The sequence below is a fragment of the Zalophus californianus genome, chromosome 7, assembly GCF_009762305.2.
Source record: "Zalophus californianus isolate mZalCal1 chromosome 7, mZalCal1.pri.v2, whole genome shotgun sequence".
In the NCBI taxonomy this organism is placed as follows: domain Eukaryota; kingdom Metazoa; phylum Chordata; class Mammalia; order Carnivora; family Otariidae; genus Zalophus; species Zalophus californianus.
The window spans coordinates 10660123-10682411 of NC_045601.1; the positions used below are offsets into that span (position 1 = coordinate 10660123).

Consider the following 22289-nt stretch of genomic DNA (forward strand, 5'->3'; position numbering starts at 1 on the left):
ATAGAGTTTATGAATACATGTTCTTCCTGAACAGGAATCCAAGGACCAAGTAGGAAGGAATGATGGCAGGACAAGAGTTCAGCTTCCTGAGCTTGGGGGAGCCAGGCTTCCGGGTAGCGTTAACAGTCCTGCTGCCTTTCATGAAGACTAGGGAATACCCAGAAAACCACACCACCAAACAGAAGTAGGCTGCATCTCTTGCTTTGTGCCATTGTCTCTAGGCAAGTGTGTTTCTAGATTCTTTCCTATTAGAGAAAATCTATTCTCTGTAGATTTTTATTTTTTTAAAGATCTTATTGGGACCATGACCTGAGCCGATGGCAGACGCTTAACCAACTGAGCCACCCAGGCACTTCCCCCCGCAGATACATTAAAGATGTGTGTAACTGGAATCTTACTCTCTTATCTTAATCTTACTTATTAAAACAAAGTAAGTGTAAAAGGAATTGCTCAACTTGGTTATTTTAGTACTCAGCAGTATGGGAGCTATGTTCTTGTCTATCAAGGTCCATCATTTCTAAGAGAGAATATTCTTTTTTGAAGAAGAAGATGCTAACTCATCAATATACTTTTTTCCTCTCTGTTTCTTTCCTCACTTCCCTCAATAGGGGCAGGGGGATATATCGATTATAAAGGCGTACATGAAGCTAAATTACTTTTCAACACTGGGGAATTTTCAACACTGGGGAATTTTCTAGCAAGTGTTTTCTCAAATCTACTTTGTACTGTCTATACTGTTGGTACACACCCAATGATGATAAAACAGACAAGAAAAATGTTACATTCTAACAAAGCATTATAACGACTATGTCATTTGTCATTAAAATAGCTGATCAAATATCATTAAGAATTAACATTTCTTCTTAGATTTTAACAAATAACAAAGCCATTAAAAAAAAATCCTCGCTATCCAATTTTGGAGGAAATTTAACTCACACATGGCAAAGTATCATTTTATTTTTTTTAAAGATTTTACTTATTTGAGAGAGAGAAAGAACAACAAGCAGGGGGAGGGGTAGAAGGGGAGGGAGAAGCAGACTGCCCGCTGAGCAGGGAGCCTGACACAGGGCTCGATCCCAGGACCCCAGGATCATGACCTGGGCCGAAGGCAGACGCTTAACCGACTGAGCCACCCAGGCGCCCCGTAGCAAAGCATCATTTACCAGCTATTTGGAAATACAAAGTCTTCCTGTTTAGGGGGCTGTCCATCCAACAAAAGGCACATAAGGGATGCACATAACATCTTTAGCAGCCTTTCAGAGAAAGTTTGGGGAAAGTGTTCATAAAAATCAATTCAGATTTAGCAAATTATAAAATCTGTATTTGCTATTTGAAGGAAATGGACGTTATAACTACCCAGATTATTATGTATCCATTAGCAGTTACCAAAACCACACTATATATAATGAAGATGGAAAAAAAATAACATATCTACACAATGGTTTTTATATAGTGACACCAAAAGAAAACTCTAGATTTTGCTTGCTAATGTATTTAAGTTAAAAGTTTTTTTTTTTTTTTTTTTAAGATTTAGTTATTTATTTTCAGTGGGGAGGGGCAAAGGGAGAGGGAAAGAGAGTCCTAAGAAGACTCCACGCTGAGCACAGAGCCTGACGTGGGGCTTGATCTCAGGACCCTGAGATCACCACCTGAGCCAAAACCCAAGAGTCGGATGCTTAACTGACTGCACCACCAGGTGCCCGTTTGAGTTAAAAGTTGATTTTAACTATGTTCCCTCATTGTGTCAGCATGGGTCACATTTGGCTTTTTACATTTTCAAATTTCTTAAACACATATTAGTTGGAAGAGGTTGGGGGCCACGTTGCTGGAGGATCTGGAAGGGGTTTCTCTCTTTTAGTTCTTAGCAATAAAGGTTAGAACTGTAGGATTTCCAAATAAAGAACCTCTTACCCTCGGATGCTTGCCGAAGAAGCAGACTCTCCCGGTGGGAATGGTGTTACAGGGTTATGGTGAGGATTAAAGGAAATGACAAATGTCTTCATCTTAGCTCTGGCTCTGGCCTGAGCAGGTTTCCAGTGCAGGACAATGTCTCTCATCCTTTATTTTCTCCATTTCCCTGACCTGGCAACACAACATAGGTGCAACCCAAGGCCAAGTAAAGGAGTTTGGAGAGAACACCCCCTTGCGTGGTGCTAGTATGCTCTCCATGAACTTCCAGATGACCAGAGACCCGAGGAGTTAATAAAGAAAAAGGATGTGAGATACAAGACTGGTTCAAAGGAGGATACGGTGGAAAGTTTAGAGAAACAAATGCACATACCACACAATCATCAGAGCATATTATAGTATCATTATAAGGCAGTGGTTCTCAAAGTATGGTCCTCAGATCAGCAGTATCAGCAATAGCTGGGAACTTGTCCAAGATGCAGATTTTAAGTGGCCCACCACAAGCCTACTGAGTCAGAAATCTGGGGCTGTGTGTGGCCCAGAAATCTCTTTTAACCAGTTCTCCAGGTAATTCTTATACACCCTGTAATTTGAAAACCATTAACTATCCCATTATTAAGACATACTGTAGTATCTCAATAAGGGAATTAATGTGTTAGCTATACATTAAATTATAATTAAAAAGTTAAATATGTAGCAGTATCAGAAAATAAGAATTTCATTTTATTCCTACTAAATATTCATTTTAACACAAATGATACGTAGCTAGGACTAATCCATCTTCTGATTGGCATTACTTTCTAAAGCACGAGGTGCTGAGTTATGAAACATGTAAAATAACTGAAACCTTTTAATTCCAATTAGAAGCAAATCATCATCTGTACAACTCATACAGGCACAATTATAAATGTGAGGGGTCGGGAACCTTTAAATAGCAGCTACCAAGCTAGCCACTTCTGTCTTCTGGATGGGCATGAGGGAGAGCGCAAGCAACACGCTTCACGTGCTCCCACTGGCTCACAGGCGGGGGAAGTGAGTTGACACAGCACCACATGGTGTGGTAGGTGTGGTAGGCATGTAAACCCTGGTCTACACTAGTCTGGATGAAAATCACCACCAACAAAAGCAGCTTTACTACAGAAGGAGAGAAAATAGACAGACATAAACAAATGAGGGCCAAAGGCCGCAACCAAGGCAATAATACGCGGGGTGAATGTGCACAACTGAGCTAAAGATCAAAGAGTCTGCAGATGTGGGACAACCCACGTGTCCAAGGGCTTCAGGAAAAGCCCTTCTTTTTTCTGTCTCTGGCCCTAACTACCCTCTGACAATGAGGAAGTCCTATGGATGCTGTCGGGTCCTCAGTTTCTTTAGTTGTAAGTTGAGGAGTTGGCTCTAGTTCTAAGATACTGCAATTGTATAATACAAGGTCTTACTCTGTGTTTAAATCTTTACTGTTTAAGTATCCTGGGATAAATAATTGATCAAAACAGTTAAACATACACACACTCTAACCTTTTACTTCATTAGGACTGATATCCAAATCGCATCATTTATAGTCACTTTTACTCAGCTAGATCAACTGTCCGGCTACAGTCATGTTGTATAAACCGTGCTTCATGGGTGCTATGTGGACCTATATATTCTCTGGGTCTTGAACTGTGCTTGGTCAAACTTCACCTAATCTGCAAGAAAGCATCCTTCTCTTCCTTATTTGTTATACGTATGATCTTATTTTGTTCATCTGATGAAGAAACATTATGTATAAGGAGATGCAAAGGTGACCAAATTCATGTAAGTCTTATATACTCAAAACACAAAGATATATAAGATATGAACTGAAGACTGACCTCTTTCCTGTGGCATTGGTGACTGGCTCAAGGCAGGATGGGAACTGGATTCTGACTGGCTCCCAGGTGGCTGAGGAGGCATCTGACTGCCTGGAAAACACAAGAAGGGAAGCGGGGATGGGGAGCCCTCTACATTAATACTGCAATTGTGCAAAAACCAAGACACAGTTACATTTATTTAATCATAGCGATTACAGAAGGTATGGCCCCATATTGAAAGAGACATGGCTCAAAAAGCGGGCTACATTGCCCCTTTCTGGTAAAACGAAGAAGAAACATGGATAATCGTATTCAGCAAATGACCTCCTGAGAAGTTTCATTTCTTACTGAAGGAGTTCCCAAACTCACAAATAAATTAGCAGCAGAAATCTGACATATACTTTAACGCGCTTAACAAAATCCAAGACTAATGAACTAAACTCCTCCTCCTGAGTTTGAACGAGTTTCTAAGTGGCCAGGCATGCATAGTGGCTAACAATTTTTCGTTGGTAAATATTTATTCAATGTAGAAATAGCGACCAATTTCTAAAACAATCTTTATAATTAATCAGAGATTTAACATAAACACAGAAGACCTTAGTGAAAAAACATAAAACATATTACTATAAAATGTAGTATATATTAGCATCAAAGAAGGAAGTATTCTGCAACTTTTTTGATCTTTATTGCTAATAAAGCAACAGCACCTATTAACATCTATTTGATTTCCATTTATTTAATGTGTGCTCACAGTTTGTCTTTTCAAACTATAATGTAAGCTCCTTGAGACAGGAATCATGTCTTTTACTCCTTTAATCCCTTCAATTAGCATAACAAATATTAATAAAACTTTGTTATTTAATGGCCCTTAATCTGAGCATATGAATTAAAGGAAAAGATACTTATTATTTTTATTAATTAAAGGGAAACAATGAATCATGTGAAGGCAGGAGACAGGATTTTGAAATTTAAGAATCATCAGAGGTACTTGAGATCTCAACTCACTTTCTGGCTCAGAGGTTTAGATACATTTTGACTAAAAATATTATTGAAGAAGGCAGTTGAATTTAGCCCAATCCTCAAGGTGCTAGCTCTCAGGGCATAAAGACCCTGCTGCTTTATCTTGTAATCTCCTCCTTTGCTAAAATAAACTGAAAGACCGAAATAGACAAATATACATACCTACATGGTACATACATACATACATACATGCAAGCATATACGGATCTCTCTGCATCACCCTCTGATAGTATGGTCTATGATCATGCTAGGTCAGGCTAACTGCTCTGACATCGCAGGACCTACTTTTCCATGGTTTTGTACATTGCTACAAGAATCACAACGGAGTAGAGAAGGTAATTGATGTATTGAACATCACCACCAATTCACCCAGTGAATTGTCACGCTGCAGAGCCTGGCGTTTTATGCTGAACAACCACCCTCTCCTCTTTCTAACCAATGGCACCTCTGTGAGGCCAGGCAGCCTGACTACAGACCAGGAAGAGCACGGTCCCCAGAGTCTCTCAGGACTGTCACTCATTACTAATTCCAATAACAGCTGTAACTGTGGCAGCCAGAGGGGCAGGAAGATGATTTTCCATTTAGATAATATGTACACATCGTTGCTAAAACAGAACTTATTAAAAAAAATCCTGAAATTGTTTTTGGGAGTTTAGGCTTCTCACTTTCAGAAAAGAATGCATGTAAAACCTGTGAATGTATTTCTGAGTGCTCCTGGGTTCAAATGCCATTCTCATTCTCGAATAAAGTGAAAACCAAGACCTGAATTTATAGACACTAAGAAGTGTGTGTGGAGAGACCACTAGGAGTAGCTCTTAAGTGACAGCCACACCTAGTGTATAAAAACCCTAGACAAACAGTCCAGCCTCTATTCAGCCATTCATTCTATTCCTAGACATTTGTAGTAAATTAGTGTGAGCACCAAATAATTAAATGTAAAATAAAAAAACAACATTCTGGATGAAAACAATTTCAAGGGTAAACACTGGTCATCAACGTGGCTGCAGACACACAAAAGTTGCTGTGTCTACTCAGGGTCATGTGCTTCCTATGAAATGCCCTAAGGCTCCCAATCTGCAGCCCATTTAGAAATGGAAAGCACTCTGCAGCCAAAGCCTGACTTTTTAAAATGTCACTGGGGAATCAGCTGCATGAAGACAGTTAAGTGCTTACATTATAGTGATTGTTTCTGTATGACGGACTGAATTCATAGACTCATGACAGCAAAGCGAACAGTAATTCTGCGTTACTACAGGACACCACTACTTACATGCCCAAGGCACTGCCCTCACATACAATGTATCAAGTAAGAATAAAAAAAGGCTGTTAAGAAACCCATCCTCATGAATTCATAAAATACTGCCACATCCAAGCAGCACTATGCTTGTCTGGTGCAATTCTAAGACAGATATCTCTTTACAGCAATGAGAACATTTATTATTAAATCCATCCTTTAAAGAAATAAACAAGAGCCTTTTCCTGGTAAAGACAGATTTGAGCAAACCGCTTTAAGTTCCCCACGTGTTTTTACCCCCATCTTTCCACCAATAGTTTCATAGTTAATAAGAAATAACTTCATCTTCCATATGCATAGGTAGAAAGAAACGCAGTCATAGTAGCTGATGAATCAGAAAATATGTCTGAGAAATATAATACAGGATTCATTTGTGTCCATGGTCCATATAAAGAAGACAATTCAGAGCCCTCTGAACCAAATGAATTAAATAAATACCCTCAAAACCATAGATTTTTATAGGACATGTGTTTCTTGTAAGTAAAACCTTTTGAACAAAATTTGGTAATTATTTTAAAAGAGAATATTGCCATGCATAGCGAACAAACGAACTTTATGGGAAGGCTTTAACATCAAAACGGAGTTTTTAAAGAAAGCCACTTCCCCCTTGTCTATGTCTATAATGATGCAAACACAATGGAAAAAGCTTTACAACTGGAAAAAACTATGCTGAGTTAGAATAAACCCCACCACTTTACAGCTATGTATTCATTCTCCAGTGACCGTATATACAATATTGTACAAAATCTTGGTGCAACAAAATAAAAGTGAAGCATCAATAAGTCACCTGAATTTCTATTGTTGCCAACTTAAAACTCTCAGAAGTCTATACCATGATTTTTTTATTAAAAGCTTTTAATTTTACACTTAAAGAAGTTACAAAATGAGTACAATGAGTTCCTATAAATCCTTTAGCCCACTAGTGTTCACATCTTATATAACCATAATACAAATATCTAGAAGCACTTAACATGGTACCACACTATTAGCTAAAGATCTTATTTGAATTTCACCATTGTTTTTCTTTCTTCCATTCTAGGATCTCACACTGCATTTAGTTATTTCTCCTTAGTCTCCTCCAGCCTATAAAAGACCCTCAGTCTTTCCTTATGTTTTATGAACTTGATGCTTTTGGAGAGTACTACTCATGACATTGGTATGTTTCACTGGTGCTGTTTACCTTGATAATTTAGTAAAAGTTGGGTGTCTACCAAATCTCTCCAATATAAAATTACTATTTTTTCCTTTGCAGTTGTGAGTATCTTAGGGAAGCTATCGGTGACTACGCAAATCCTGTCCCTCTCAAACTTGCACACACTAACTTTAGCATCCATTACAGGACCCTGTCTGTAATGTTTATTACAATACTGTTTGTAATGATGATCCTTTATTCCCTTCTTTCCTTCTGCATTTATTAATGGAAATCTATTGTGAGGAAGAACTAGCTCTTCTTCCCCATTTGTGTATGTATTTATAAGACGATTTATTTCTGTCCAAAAAAAAAATCACTGTAGAGACACACTACAGGACGACTTCCAGCAAGTCACATCGTCATGTAATCCCCACTTCTTGACTGAGGGCAGAACCCATGACTTGGTTTTAACCAAAGAATATAACAAAAGTAATGAAATATCACTCCTACAATTACGTTACATGGCAAAATTAAAGGCGTTTTACAGATATAATTAAAGTCCCTAATCGGCTGGCTTTGAGATAATCGAAAGGGTGACGATGCTGTGCAGACCTGACTTTCAAAGAGGACCGAGGTTTCTCTGAGCAGACCTGTGCTTCCTGTGGCCTTAAAGAAGGAAGCTCCCATGATGTGAACGGAGCCACATGGCAAGGACAGGCAGCCTCCAGAACTTGAGGGCCTCACTTCTACAACTGCAGGAAATTAATTTTTCCAACAATCTGAACGAGATTGGAAGCAGATTCTTCCTCGATGAGCCTCCAGATAAGAAGACAGACTATCTGATCTGACACTCTGCAGCCTTAATGAGGCCCTGAAGAGAGGACCGAACTAGGCTGTGCCTGGATGCCTGGCCATGGAAACTGTGAAATAGTGTATGTGTGTTGTTTTAAACTGCCAAGTGTGTGGTAATTTGTTAAAACAACAAAAAACAAATACACTCATTGATATTTATTTTATTCCATGCGTTAAAATCCAACATTGACATTAATTTTGTTGCTCAAATTGTTCCAGCTTTGGCCATCAGAAGCTCCTTCAAATCCTTAGTTTTTGGAATCATAAGATACTGCAGGCTCATTTTGCAGTTTTCCTGACCCAGCCCTGTAATCAACCACTTCTCCTAGGAGTGCTGGTTCTTTTTACTGGAAGACGATGTTCACAGACTGAGGTCTGGGCACTAGGTCTGCTCATTATTTATGGGGTGTTACTGCTTCTAGGCCCTCTCATGAACAGAAGTAGGAAATATACCGATGTACACTAACCCATACATATATGCATATCTATATTTCAGTATTTGTGTGTGTTAACGGCGAGCTCATGCAAATACCTCTGATTCCAATCCAGAACTGGAGGGTATATTTTAGCCTTCCCTCTTTCCTTATTATGACTTCTTTTTACAAGGGTAAGAAACCCTGTTCTCATTATCTAAATCAATGTACTAATCTGTTCAATTCTATTATATACACAAGGTAATTTCAGAATTACTAATCTACATCACTGTGAAAAACACAGAGCCATTTGTTAGGACTTCTTGCCATTTTGCATTTCCTTCACACCTTGATTGGCTTTAACTGTTTTGATATTCAGGGGGTATGTGAAATACTTCTAGAGTTCCCTAAGTCACAGCGATACAAAAAGATACATGCCAAAGAGTCAGTCCCTCCTCAACCCTGCTGCCCTATTTCTATTTCTCCTTCTTTCCACTTTTTTTCCCAGTTGCCCTTTACAAGAAACAATCTTTTTAGGTTTTGGTTTGTCTTTGCTACATATTTTTTTCATAAATGAAAGGATACCTGTGTATTCTCTTATATTATTTTACTCCCTACTTGAAAGGTAGCATATCCTAGACAGCTTTTGGCTTTGCTTTTCCACTTAACAACATACCCTGAAAAGCACATTCTATAAATTTATAACATTTTTCATTTGAGGAATAGCTTTATGGCATTCCTTTGTGTGAATATTCCATAGTTTATTCAACCACTTGCCTATATATGGGCATTTAGGTTGTTTCCAATATCTTGTATATGTATTTCTGTATTGTTTGAGATCTACCTTTAGGGTAAATTCCTTGAAGTGGGATTGATGGGGCAAAAAAAAATACGTAAATTTCCTTCTGCGAAGCTCTGAAACAATTTAAATTCTCACCAGTACTGTCTGAAGGGTCTGTCTCTCTGTAACCTCACTAACAAAGTATACAAAGTATGCGGTCATTTAAAACATGTTTGTCAGTCTTATATGTGAGAAACAGTATCTGAGATTTTTGAATTTGCCTTCCTGATTCTGAGTGAGTTTGATCACCTTTTCATTTTGAGAGATATAAAAATATCTTTTTTGGTTCATTGCTTGTTCAAGTCCTTCCCACATTAGTCTGGGTTTTTAGTACTTTTGCCTTGAAATTTTTAAGAATTCTTTATATATCAGGGATGTTAGCCCTTTCTCTACGGTGTCAGTTAAACTGTTTTCTCCTACTTTGTCAATTGTCTTTGGATTTTATGATGTCTTCTGTAATGGAACCTTTTTTTTTTTTTTTTAAACAAGGGGCCAAATTTATCAACCTTTATTTTTATTGCCTCTGGATTTTGTGTCCTAGTTAGAAAGCTCTTCTCTGCACCAAGGTTAAAGAGGAATTCACCCCAGTTTTCTTCAAGTACATGCATGGTCTGCATGGTCTCATCTTAATCTACTGAGAGTTTATTTTTGAGTGTGATGAGATAGAGATCGAATTTTATCTTTTATGATCAGAGCTTTTAAGATCTACTCCTATAGCATGTTCTAATGTCTAGTAAGGATAGCTCCCTAACCCTTCAACCTACTTTTTCTTTCTCAGTGTTTTCTACCATATTTATTTTTTCTGTATGAATTTTACTATCATTTTGTCTATATATAAAACAGCTTGTTAATATTTTTACTGGGATTACAATGATATTATAATTTAAGGACAATGGATGACTACTGAGTTCATCCTGTTCAAGAACAGGAGACATCTTTCATTGTTCATGTATTCTTTAGTTTCTTCGAAGTACATAAAAGTTGTGTGCATTTTATGTTCAATTTATTCCTGAGCATTTAATCCTTCTTTGTTGCTATGACAAATGGGATTTTCTCAATGGTATGTCTTTTAACTGTTTATTGCTTGTGTAGAGGAAGGCTATTGCTTTTTTCATTTTATTTTTTCATCATGATAAGGGTACTCTTTAATCCCCATTTCCAATTTCCTCCATACCCCTACCAACCCACCCTGCGGTACCTATCAGTTTATTCTCTCTAGTTAAGAATTCTTGAGGGCGCCTGGGTGGCTCGGTCGGTTAAGAGGCTGCCTTCGGCTTAGGTCATGATCACAGGGTCCTGGAATCAAGCCCCATATCGGGCTCCTTGCTCGGTGGGAAGCCTGCTTCTCCCTCTGCCTCTGCGGCTCCCCCTGCTTGTGCTCTCTCTTACCATCTCTCTCTCTGTGTCAAATAAATAAATAAAATCCTTAAAAAAAAAAAAAAAAAAGAATGTTTCTTGATTCTTAGTTCTCTCAGAAAAAAGAGAGACCTTTTTTTTCCCTTTGCTCATTTGTATCTTAAAGTCCACATATGAGTAAGATCATGTGGTTTTGTCTTTCTCTGATTGACTTATTTCACTCAGCATTACTCTCTAGCTCTATCCATGTTGTGCTAAATGGCAAGATTTCATTCTCTTTTTTTATGGCTGAATACTATCCCATTGTGTATCTGTATCACATCTTCTTGATCCATTCATCAGTTGATGGCCACTTGGGCTGCTTCTGTATCTTGGCTATTGTAGATAATGCTGCTGTAAACCTAGGGGTACATGTATCCCTTTGAATTAGTGTTTTTGTATTTTGGGAGTAAATACCCAGTAGTATGATTCTTTGGTTGTAGGATGGCTCTATTTTTACTTTTTTGAGGAAGCTCCATACTGTTTTACAGTGACTGCACCAGTTTGCATTCCCACCAACAGTGCACGAGGGTTCCTGTTTTGCCACATCCTCACCAATACCTGTTATTTCTTGTGTTGTTGGTTTTAGCCATTTTGATAGGTATGAGATAGTATCTCATGGTAGTTTTGATTTGCATTTCCCTGATGATGAGTGATGTTGAGGATGTGTCTGTTGGTCATCTGGATGTCTTCTCTGGAGAAATGTCTGTTCATGTATTCTGCCCATTTTGGGTATTGAGTTGTATCAATGCCTTGTATACTTCGGATACTAACCCTTTATCAGATATGTCATTTGCAAATATCTTTTCCCATTCAGTAAGTTGCCTTTCAGTTTTGTTGACTGTTTCCTTTGCTGCACAGAAAGTTTTTATTTTGATGTAGTCCCAAGAGTTTACTTTTGTGTTTATTTCCTTTGCCTGAGGAGACATATCTAGAAAAATGTTGCTAACGGCTGATAGAGAGATTACGGCCTGTGTTCTCTTCAAGGATGTTTATGGTTTTGGGTCTCACATTTAAGTCTTTAATCCATTTTGAGTTTATTTTTGTGGATGGTGTAAGAAAGTAGTCCAGTTTCATTCTTTCACATGTAGCTGTCAAGTTTTCCCAACACCATTTGCTGAAAATGTTTTTTCCCATTGTATATTCATTTCTCCTTTGTCAATGACTAATCGACCATATACTTGTGGGTCTATTTCTGGGTTTTCTATCCTGTTTCATTGATCTATGTATCTATTTTTATGCCAATACCATACTGTCTTAATTACTACTGCTTTGTAATATAACTTGAAATTTAGAATTGTGATACCTCCAGTTTTGTTTTTCTTTTTCAAGATTGCTTTGGCTACTCAAGGTCTTTTGTGGTTCCATACAAATTTTAGGATTGTTTGTTCTAGTTTTGTGAAAACTGTGGTTGGTATTTTGATAGGGATTGCATTAAATCTGTAGATTATTTTGGATAGTATAGATATTTTAACAATATTTGTTCTTCCAACCCATGAGCATGGAACGTCTTTCCATTTCTTTGTGTTGTCTTGAATTTCCCTCATCAGTGTTTTATAGTTTTTAGAGTACAGGTCTTTCACCACTTTGGTTAAGTTTATTCCTCGATATTTTATTGCTTTCAGTGCAACTGTAAATGGGATTGTTTCCTTAGTGCAACTGTAAGTGGGACTGTTTCCTTAGTTTCACTTTTTGCTGCTTCGTTATTAATGTATAGGAACGTAACAGATTTCTGTACATTGATTTTGTATCCTGTGACTTCACTTAATTCATTTATCAGTTCTAGTAGTTTTTTGGGACGTCTTCAGGGTTTTCTACATATAGTTATCATGTCATCTGCAAAGAGTGAAAGTTTTACTTCTTCCTTACAATTTTGATGCCTTTTATTTCTGTATGTTGTCTAATTGCTGTGGCTAGGACTTCTAGTATTATGCTGAGTAAAAGTGGTGACAGTGGACATTGTTGTCTTATTCCTGACCCTTGAGGAAAAGCTCTCAGTTTTTCTCCACTGAATATGATGTTGGCTGTGGGTTTTTCAAATAAGGACTTTATTATGTTGAGGTATGTTCCCTCTAAATCTATCATAAGAGTTTTTATCATAAATGGATGTGGCACCTTGATGAGAGTTTTTGTCATAAACGGATGTTGCACCTTGTCACATGCTTTTTCTGTGTCTATTAAAGTGAACATATGGCTCTTATCCTTTCTTATTGTTGTGACATATCACGTTGATTGTTTTGTGAGTAGTGGACCACACTTGCATCCTGGGAATAAATCCCAGTTTGTCATGGTATATGATTTTTTAAATGTATTGTTAGGTTGGGTTGGCTAATATTTTGTTGAGGATTTCTCCATCTATATTCATGAGAGATAATGGCCTGTAGTTCTCATCTCTTGTGGTGTCTTTATCTAGTTTTGGTATCAGGGTGGTCCTTCCTCTTGTACTTTTGGAATAGTTTAAGAAGAATTGGTATTAAGAAGGATGGGTAAAGGCACCTGGGTGGCTCAGCTGGTTAGGCGACTGCCTTCGGCTCAGGTCATGATCCTGGTCCCGGGATCGAGTCCCACATCGGGCTCCCTGCTCGGCAGGGAGTCTGCTTCTCCCTCTGACCCTCTTCTCTCTCGTGCTCTCTATCTCTCATTCTCTCTCTCTCAAATAAATAAATAAAGTCTTAAAAAAAAAAAAGGAAGAATGGGTAAGAATGGGTATTAAGAAGAACGGGTTCTTTAAATGTTTGGTAGAATTCGCCTGTGAAGCCACCTGGTCCTGGACTTTTATTTGTTGCAAGTTTTTGGATTACTGATTCAATTTCACTGCTGATGATTGGTCTGTTCAGATTTTCTATTTCTTCCTGCTTTAGTTTTGGTAGGTTTTGTTTCTAGGAAAATTTCCTGTTCTTCTAAGTTGTCCAATTTGTTGGCATATAGGTTTTCATAATATTGTTACAATTGTTTGTATTTCTATGGTGTTGGCTGTTATGTCTCCTCTTTCATTAGTAATTTTGATTATTTGGGTACTCTCCAAAGTAGGTTTATCAATTTTGCTGATCTTTTCAAAGAACCAGCTCCTGGTTTCATTGACCTTTTTTAGTTTCTATGGAACTTATTTCTGTTTTAATCCTTTATTATTTCCTTCATTTTGCTGGGTTTGGGTTTTGTTCGTTCTTTTTTTTCCTAGCTCCTTTAGGTGTAACATTAGGTTGTTCGAGACTTTTCTTGCTTCTTGGGGTAGGCCTGTGTTGCTATAAACTTCCTTCTTACAACCTCTTTTGCTGCATCCCAAAGATTTTGGATCATTGTGTTTTCATTTTCATTTGTATCCATGTGATTTTTTATTTCTCCTTTGATTTCTTAGTTGACCATTCATTGTTTAATAGCCTGTTATTTAATCTCAATGTATTTGTGCTCTTCCCAGATTTTTTATGGTTGATTTCTAGTTTCATAGAGCTGTGGTCAGAAAAGATACACAATACAACTTTGATTTTTTTTAATTTGTTGAGACTTGTTTTGTGGCCTAATATGTGGTCTATTCTGGAAAACATTCTGTGTGCATTTGAAAAGAATGTGTATTCGACTGTTTAAGGATAGAATGTTCTGAATATGTCTTTAAATCCATCTGGTCCAGTGTGTCATTCAAAGCCACTGTTTCCTTGTTGGTTTTCTGGCTGGATAATCTGTCCATCAATGTAAGTGGGGTGTTAAAGTCCCTTACTAGTATCGCATTACTATCATTTCTTTTATGTTTGTTATTAACTGTTTTACGTATTTGGGTGCTCCCATGTTGGGTGCATAAGTGTTTACAATTTCATATCCTCTTGCTGGATATATTACTATATATCCCCTTTATTATTATATAGTGTCCTTCTTTGTCTGTTGTTACTATCTTTGTTTTGAGTTCTATTTTCTCTGATGTAAGTACCGCTATCCTGGCTTTCTTCTGGCATCCATTTGCATGATAAATGTGTCTCTATCCCCTCACTTTCAATGTACAGGTGTCTTTTGGTCTGAAATTAGTCTCTTGTAGGCAGCATACAGAGGGGTCTTGTTTTTTATTCACTGTCACCTTATGTCTTTTGATTGGAGCATTTCGTTCATTTACAATCAAAGTAATTATTGTTAGATATGTATTTATTGCCATTTCGTTACTTGTTTTGTGGTTGTTTCTACAGATTTTCTCTGATCCTTTCTTCTCCTGCTCTTTCATGGTTTGCTGGCTTTCTTTACTGATACACTTGGATTCTTTTTTCTTTTTTGCTTATCGATTACTGGTTTTCAATTGTAGTTACATTAGGTTTGTAGATAAACATCTTCTGCACACAGCAGTCTATATTATGTTGATGGTCACTTAAATTTGAACTCATCCTTTACTCCTCTTGCCCCCATGTTTTAGGTATATGGTGTCATATTACAACCTTTTATTTTATGAATCCCTCAAACGATTTTTACAGAAATACTTATTTTTACTGCTTTTGTGTTTTTCACCTTTCATACTCTCACTTATGGACTTCCTTTCCATTCAAATAGTCCCTCTTAATATTTCTTGTAGGGCTGGTTTAGTGGTCATGAAGTCTTTTAGTTTTTGTCTGAGAAACTATCCCTCCTATTCTGAATGACAGACTTGATGGATAGAGTATTCTTGACTGCAGATTTTTCCCTTTCAGCACTTTGAATATATCACGCCACTCTCTACTGGCTTGCAAAGTTTCTGCCGAAAAACCTGCTGACAGCCTTATGGGGTTTCTCTTAAATGCAACTGTCTTCCTTCCTCTTGCTGCTTTAAAAGTTTTGTGTTTATTGCTGCTTTTTGACATTTTAATTACTATGAGCCTTGGTATGGGCCTCATTGGGTTGGATTTTGGGGGGATCTCTGTGCCTCCTGGATCTGGAGCTCTGCTTCCTTCCCTAGATTAGGGAAGTTTTCAGCTATTATTTCTTCAAATGAATTTTCTGCCTCTTTATCTCTCTCTTCTTCTGAGATCACTATAATGCGGATGTTATTACACTGGATGGAGTCACTGAGTTCCCTAAGACTATTTTCAATTTGCATAATTTTCTCTCCTCTCCTTCAGTCAGTGTGGTTACTTTCCATTAGTCTGTCTTCCAGGTCATTGATTAGATCCTGTTCTTCATCTGGCCTACTATTTATTCCATCCGATGTTATTTTAAATTTCATTTATTGTATTCTTAATTTCGATTGGTTCTTTTTTATCTCTGTGTTAAGGGTCTCACTGATGTCCTCCACTTTTTTCTCCAGTCCAGTGAGTATCTTTATGAAGACTGCTTTAAATTTTCTATCAGGCATATTACTTCTATCCATTTTGCTTTGGTCTCTTGCTGTGGTTTGATCCTCTTTTTCATTTGGAAGATGTTTCTCTGTCTCCCCATTTTGTCTTACTTTCTGTGTCTGTTTCTGTGTTAGGAAAGTCAGCTACTTCTCTTGTTCTTAACGATACAAGCCTTTTGAAGACGAGGTCCTCTAGTGTCCTGCAGGGTCCTGCAGTGCTATACCCCTGTTCCCCAGGGCCTGGCACTTCAGGGAGCGTCTCCTATGTGGGTTGCCTGTGCTCTGCTGTTGAGCCTTGGCCTCTTCTTCCTTTAATCCAGTTGTCTGCAGAGGCTCTCTCGGCAAATTGTAGGCAGCAGGGTGTGCAGTGGTGTGCTTGCAAAACAACGCCTGCCCCTACTGGACCTGAGGTCCCATAAAACGTGCAGGTCAGGAAATGTGGTGTTGGCAGGGTTTGCACCAGTCTTCTGGGGGGAGGGGCCCATAGCTATGGGACTCAGGGGAGCCTAACTGGGAAGGGCAGATCCATGGAAGTGCAGTGGGGCGGGGCCTGGTCTAAGTACATTAGGTAAAAAGTGTCAGCACTGGGCTGGTTACTGCAGGTGGCCACTGGTTATGCTGGGGGGCCAGGAAGAGAAATGGTGCCTGCCTGCTTCTTTGTTCCTGGAAAGGTCTCCCTGTGCTCCCTGTCTCTCTGGGAGGCACTCAGTGATAAGCAAATCACTCTGCTCCCATCCATCCCCAGTGCTTTTCAAATTGCTGGTTATATGCTACTATATCTTCATGGGCTGTTTGTCCTGCTGTTTCCTTAAGGGTGGGGACTCCACTTCCTAAAGCCCTCCAGGATCTCCCAGAGCTGAGCCAGCTGACTTAAAATTCCAGGCTTTAAGTCCAACTGGTTTTCAGAACTCACAGAATTTAGCCCCTCTCTTTTTCAAAGGCAAATATTATGGAGGTACATCCTCCCTGTTTGTGGGCTCCCCTGTGCGCAAGTCTGTATTCTGCCCTTCTCCACACCACAAGACGCCATCCCCATTGGGGAGGGCCATGGTCCCAGACCCTGTCTTCACTCTTCTACCTTCTTCAGTGTGGCCTCTTCCCTGCCTTCAGTTGTGGAGTCCGTCCTGCCAATCTTCGGGTTGCTTCCTGGGTTATTTATGCCAATATGGGTGGTATCTAGTTGTATCCCTGGGACAAGGCGAGCTTAGGGTCCTCCTACTCTGCCATCTTCCTAGCCAATTTTTTTTTTTAATTGAAGTATAGTTGACACATAATGCTATAGGCTATTGCTTCTTGTATGTTAATTTTATATCCGGCTACAACACTGAATTCTTCTACAGTTTAATTTATCATTGATTCTCTGGGGTTTTCCAGGTTTACTATGACATCATCTGTAGACAATTTTATTTCTTCTACATCCAGTTTTATGCCTGGGAGTTCTCTTGTCTAACTGTGCTGGCCAACACCTCCAGAATATTGTTGAGTGGTAGTGGAGACAGTGCCTTGCTTGTATTTCAGTGGAAATGTTGTTAATGATTCCCCACTACATAAGATACCGGTTTTTAAACTAAGGCATACATACTTTACCATGATGAGGAAGTACCCCTCAATTTCTATTTCACTGAGTGTTCTTATCATGATTGGGTATTGAATTTTTTTAAAGGAGATATTTTTTGGCCAATTTATTTCCACTGTATATAATATTAATGCAGTTGTTAATAATGAACCAACCCTGCATTGCTGGAATAAATTTCACTTAGTCTTGTTGCATTATTTTCTTAATGTACTGTTGAATTTTGTTTGCTAATACTTTCCTTGGAATTTTTACACTAGGATAGATTTTGAGGGAAATTTTTCCAATTAAAAAGAGCTTTTAAGAACTGGATCAAGATAATCATCAAAGTAAACATTTTTAGTAACAAAACATTGGGATTTTAGTATGTAACAGAATTGGGAGAAAAGAGGCTAGTATGTGTGTGTCTTATAAATCAGCACATATCCAGCAATGCATAACTTACAGTGTTTAGACTGAGACATGAATATATTATAGCTTGGTGCAGTTCACAGAGTAAGATGGTGAGACAGTCAGTACTTACAAGTGCTAAGTTCTTATAGGTGACAGAGTCCTAGCACTCACCTAAATTCTTACTTTACCTGTTTACTGTTTGTCTCATCTCACTAAAATTCAAGTTCCAAGTACACAGAGAATTGTCTGTTTTGTTCCCCACTATGTCTGGTGAACCAGACATATTGTAAGCATTCAATAAATATTTGTTGAATAAATACAGGTGTGACAGATTACCCCAAGCCTAGACTAATAGTTAAACCTTTAGTTATCAGTAATCACGTAGTTTTATTATTGTAGATCAGGGATAAGCAAACTTTTTCTGTAAATTGCCAGATAGTAAATATTTAAGGCTTTGCAGGCCATATGTTCTCTGTTGCAACTATTCAACTCAGCTGTTGCAGTGCAAAAGCACCATAGATAATGCATAAACAAAATAGCACAAATAAAACTTTATTTACAAGGACAGGTGGTGAGCTGGATTTGGCCCATAGGTGGCAGTTTGCTAACTCCTGTTTTAAGTGACAGTATCAATAAAAAAGAAGCATTTCAAGGCCACTTGCTCAAAAAGTCAATAAACATCAAATGGTATTTATTAACAATAACGATGACATATAAACCTGACACACTCCCCCATACTGAACATACATAAATATATGTCAGGAACAGAATTTGGTTTATGTCGTTTTAAAATCAGATCTAGTGTAGGATGCACCAGCTTCCTCAGTACTTAATGCAAGCACAGGTCTAAGATTTAAATGGTAATTGCATTTAACAGGTAAACTGTTAGCTAAGTGACGATTTTTGCAGTTTTATTTTCTCAACTTTTTTGGCCAGACAAAAATAAACAAACAGATCAGAATTACTGGTGAGATGCAATCATGTAAGTTATACTCTATCACTGCTGTGTTGGGGGAGCAGAGAATAAACATGAGATGAATAGCATTTCCACATTAATCCTCTATTGAGGCTAAAACTTCCTGGGTTAATACCTTTCTAAATGACTACAACATACGACTAGAGGAATTCAGTAAGAACAAAAACACTAACTCTGAACTACAACAGCCTCTGGCAAACACATCATTCATCCTTTTTCAAGTAATACTGTGCTATCTTAATATGCAATACTAATAGGCAAAGAAACACCCAGAAATTCCATTTTTCAAAAGTTGTAGTGGCCAGAGAAAAAGCAGATTTCCTCCGTTCACACTACTGCAGCCAAAATCATCATCATCATCATCATCATCATCATCAACAAAACTAGAAAGGTTTTAGTTCTCTAAGATATGACAGTGATGTAATTAATCAACATGGCAACAGTGGAGTTTGAATGACAGATATTACTTGATGTCAATTTTGCCAGGAATCCATTCTCTCCTTCCAGTTTTGCCTCATTAGCTGACTTTGGGCAAAAGTGGATAAAGGGAGAACAAAATCCAGAGTGTGTGTTGGTCTTACAAGTTCTGATGTAAATAGGAGGTCCCTGTGCTGGAATGTAAGCAATGAAGTTAAAAACCACTGAGCCCTTACTACAGAGAAGGCCACGTCCTACATGAGCCCTTACTACAGAGAAGGCCACGTCCTACATGAGCCCTTACTACAGAGGAGGCCACGTCCTACATGAGCCCTTACTACAGAGAAGGCCACGTCCTACATGAGATTCCTTCATTGGTCATCCAAGGGTATTGGCTTCTTAAAATTAACACGAAATGACATGTTAAGCCATAGAAGCCTGGGCAATTTTGCCGTCCAATCTTCCTCAATAAGGACAGGTAAGGTACATGGGGAATCATGGGGTGTTTGATAGCAAAGACTTGAAGCCTACTCATAAATTCCTTGAAATTAACAAGGGTCAGAAAGGTTTATTGTTAGAAAAAAGTAGGGTCTGTGAATTGATATGAATTAAATTGCTAACTGGTTGCTGTGGAATTTTGAGAAGAAAGAGGAAGTACTTCCGGTCACTTTACTAATAATCCTACTATGATCAAGTTCTTTCCCCGGACTGCTGTGACAAAATCACTATCTAGTTCATTGTTTTTAACAATTAGGAATTGAGTTATTCGTCAAGAATTTTTGGAGGCGACACTGACTTTAGTGAGGAGTTAAAAAATAAACCACATTGTAGAAATTATTCCTACTAATTACCAGTATGTCATGACCAAGATCAACTTTCATCTTGCACGTCCCTCTGTTATTCAATTCTGCTGCATCCAAAACTAAGATCTTGGGATGTTTTATTCTGACGTTATCCTCATACTTTCTTCATGTTACGGAAATCAGCTCTTTCCCAAATCTTTAAAGCAAAGTATGGGTTTTACCTGCCACAGCCTGGCTTAATAGCTCTTCTGGAGGATATATTTCTTATATCTGCCAATCCTGCTGGTAAGAGCACTGTAACTTCTTACTGTGGGCTGTATTCAGAGAAGTTATTTCTTTAATTTCTGAAACACGAAGTACCAGCTAGGATCTTTTCTTGTGCCATGCTAAATGACAAATATGATTTGGTTCAGAGAGGACACCAGTGGGTTGTGTAGTTGGACTCTGTAATCTTCAGACATCTTATCTGAGATAGTACCCAAACCAGTGTGTGTGGTAAGTTAGCGCACCTCTGCAATTTGGGCAGCAAGAATATCACTAGTCATTTTTTTTTAGTGAGCTTTAAATACCTGCATAAGGCTTAATGGCAACAGTGTGGGTGAAAATTGAGTTTTCAATAATCCATATATTCATCAAATGTCCTCGTCTTAAGCATTTATTTAAATGAGCTAGAAAATCCACAAATTACTTTGAGTGTGGTATCTTTCTGTCAGTATCTTCTAGTTCATTTGCTTCAAGAAAGGAAACTTTAATATACTCCAAAGCAGACATCTCAAAGACTGAATCTGCTCAGGTTCCAGCTTAGCAGATACAGTTAAGAGTTTATCTCAAGTGCCTGAATGCGGACATACGGTACTTCACGTTATTTGGTGTTGCCTTGGGGTTTGGAGGATGGGAGAGCAGCTGTGAGCATGCTACCAACACAATTCTTCATCGTGACCCCATCTCAAATAAAAGCAGTATAAAACACAAAGTAACGCTCTCCCCACCTGTGCCCTCCAGTGGGAACAAACCATAGCAACCTGGTCCCCCGACAACTTTAAAGCCTGAGCCTGGGAAGACAAACTCTTCCATGTCCTATGGCTCAAATGTTCATTCAAAGTAGGGTTAGATTTTCCTAAACCCTTACCCAAGATAATGCCAACTACTGATGTGCCATTGGGTCCTAAAAATATAGATACATCAGCACAGCGGAGGTGTGCCTGACCTGTGTACTTCTGAGCCATTAAGGGAGTGAGGAAATTCCCAAGATGCCCCAAGCGTGACAGAACCCAGAGAGGAGTCACACATCTTCATTCTAAACAAGCCATCAGTCACCATCAGCTGGATTAAGCTTTTCAACTATTGGTCTTATTGTAGCCTGAGGGTTTGGAGTCTCTTTCTTACCCTCACTGCAAGCGATCTGGCTAGAAGAGCCTCAAAGGCCTATCAGCTGACAAATCATGAACAAAATGCCAATGTGGTGCATTCTGTGGAAGAACTGTGCCTTCACAGGCGTGTACTACAAATGCTTCAGAGTTCTGTTTGCTTTTATTATAGAGACCAACTTGGTATAATACATTATTATTTCATCTAGTCCCCTGGATTCAAACCAGAATTTTTCCAATTGCCTGCTTTTATTAATTAAATATGTAAGTTCCATCATGTCTCTCACAAGGAAGTTAGCTCAATAGTCTGATTATCTGAAACGCATTCCAGGCCTTTCTGGGTGGACACTTTCTATAGAGAACTTGAGATAAGACCTGAACAGGCTCTTGTATGTTTGCAACAAGTCAAGCCAGGAAATACAAGGCAACACCAATTTCTAGACTTCACTGTTCAGGTCACTACAAGCTTTGACCGAAGGTAAACTGCAGTCCTAAAACATTTACACACAGGAGATTCTCAGCTTTAAAACAGAATGCTCTTAGTTCGGACTATTCCCAAGCAGCCTAGAAGGAGCGGGACAGGTGGTTTCTGGTTTTACTGAAGCATAATTGCTTCCTCCGGCCCTATCACTGCTGCCAGGCCTGAGCAACGTGGCTCCATGTGACCGGCCATGCTCCTCCCAGCCCCGTTCAGTTCAGATGGGCTGCACTTGCCCAGTTACTCTGGTGAAGTGACTAAACTGTGGTTGTGGAAAGAAGAAATGGTCAGTAAATAAACGACAAAACTTCAGG

The 22289-nt window shown here is 38.5% G+C and overlaps 1 protein-coding gene across 11 annotated transcripts in view; it reads right to left on the minus strand.

The window, feature by feature from the left end:
* The window catches only part of ARID1B (AT-rich interaction domain 1B), a 437415-nt gene that overhangs the window by 94687 nt on the left and 320439 nt on the right, over nucleotides 1–22289 (minus strand). For all 11 annotated transcript variants that reach the window (XM_027601115.2, XM_027601112.2, XM_027601114.2 and 8 more), the window contains one exon: nucleotides 3759–3848. In XM_027601115.2, the coding sequence (XP_027456916.2) occupies nucleotides 3759–3848 (90 nt within the window). The remainder of the gene's footprint in view (nucleotides 1–3758; nucleotides 3849–22289) is intronic.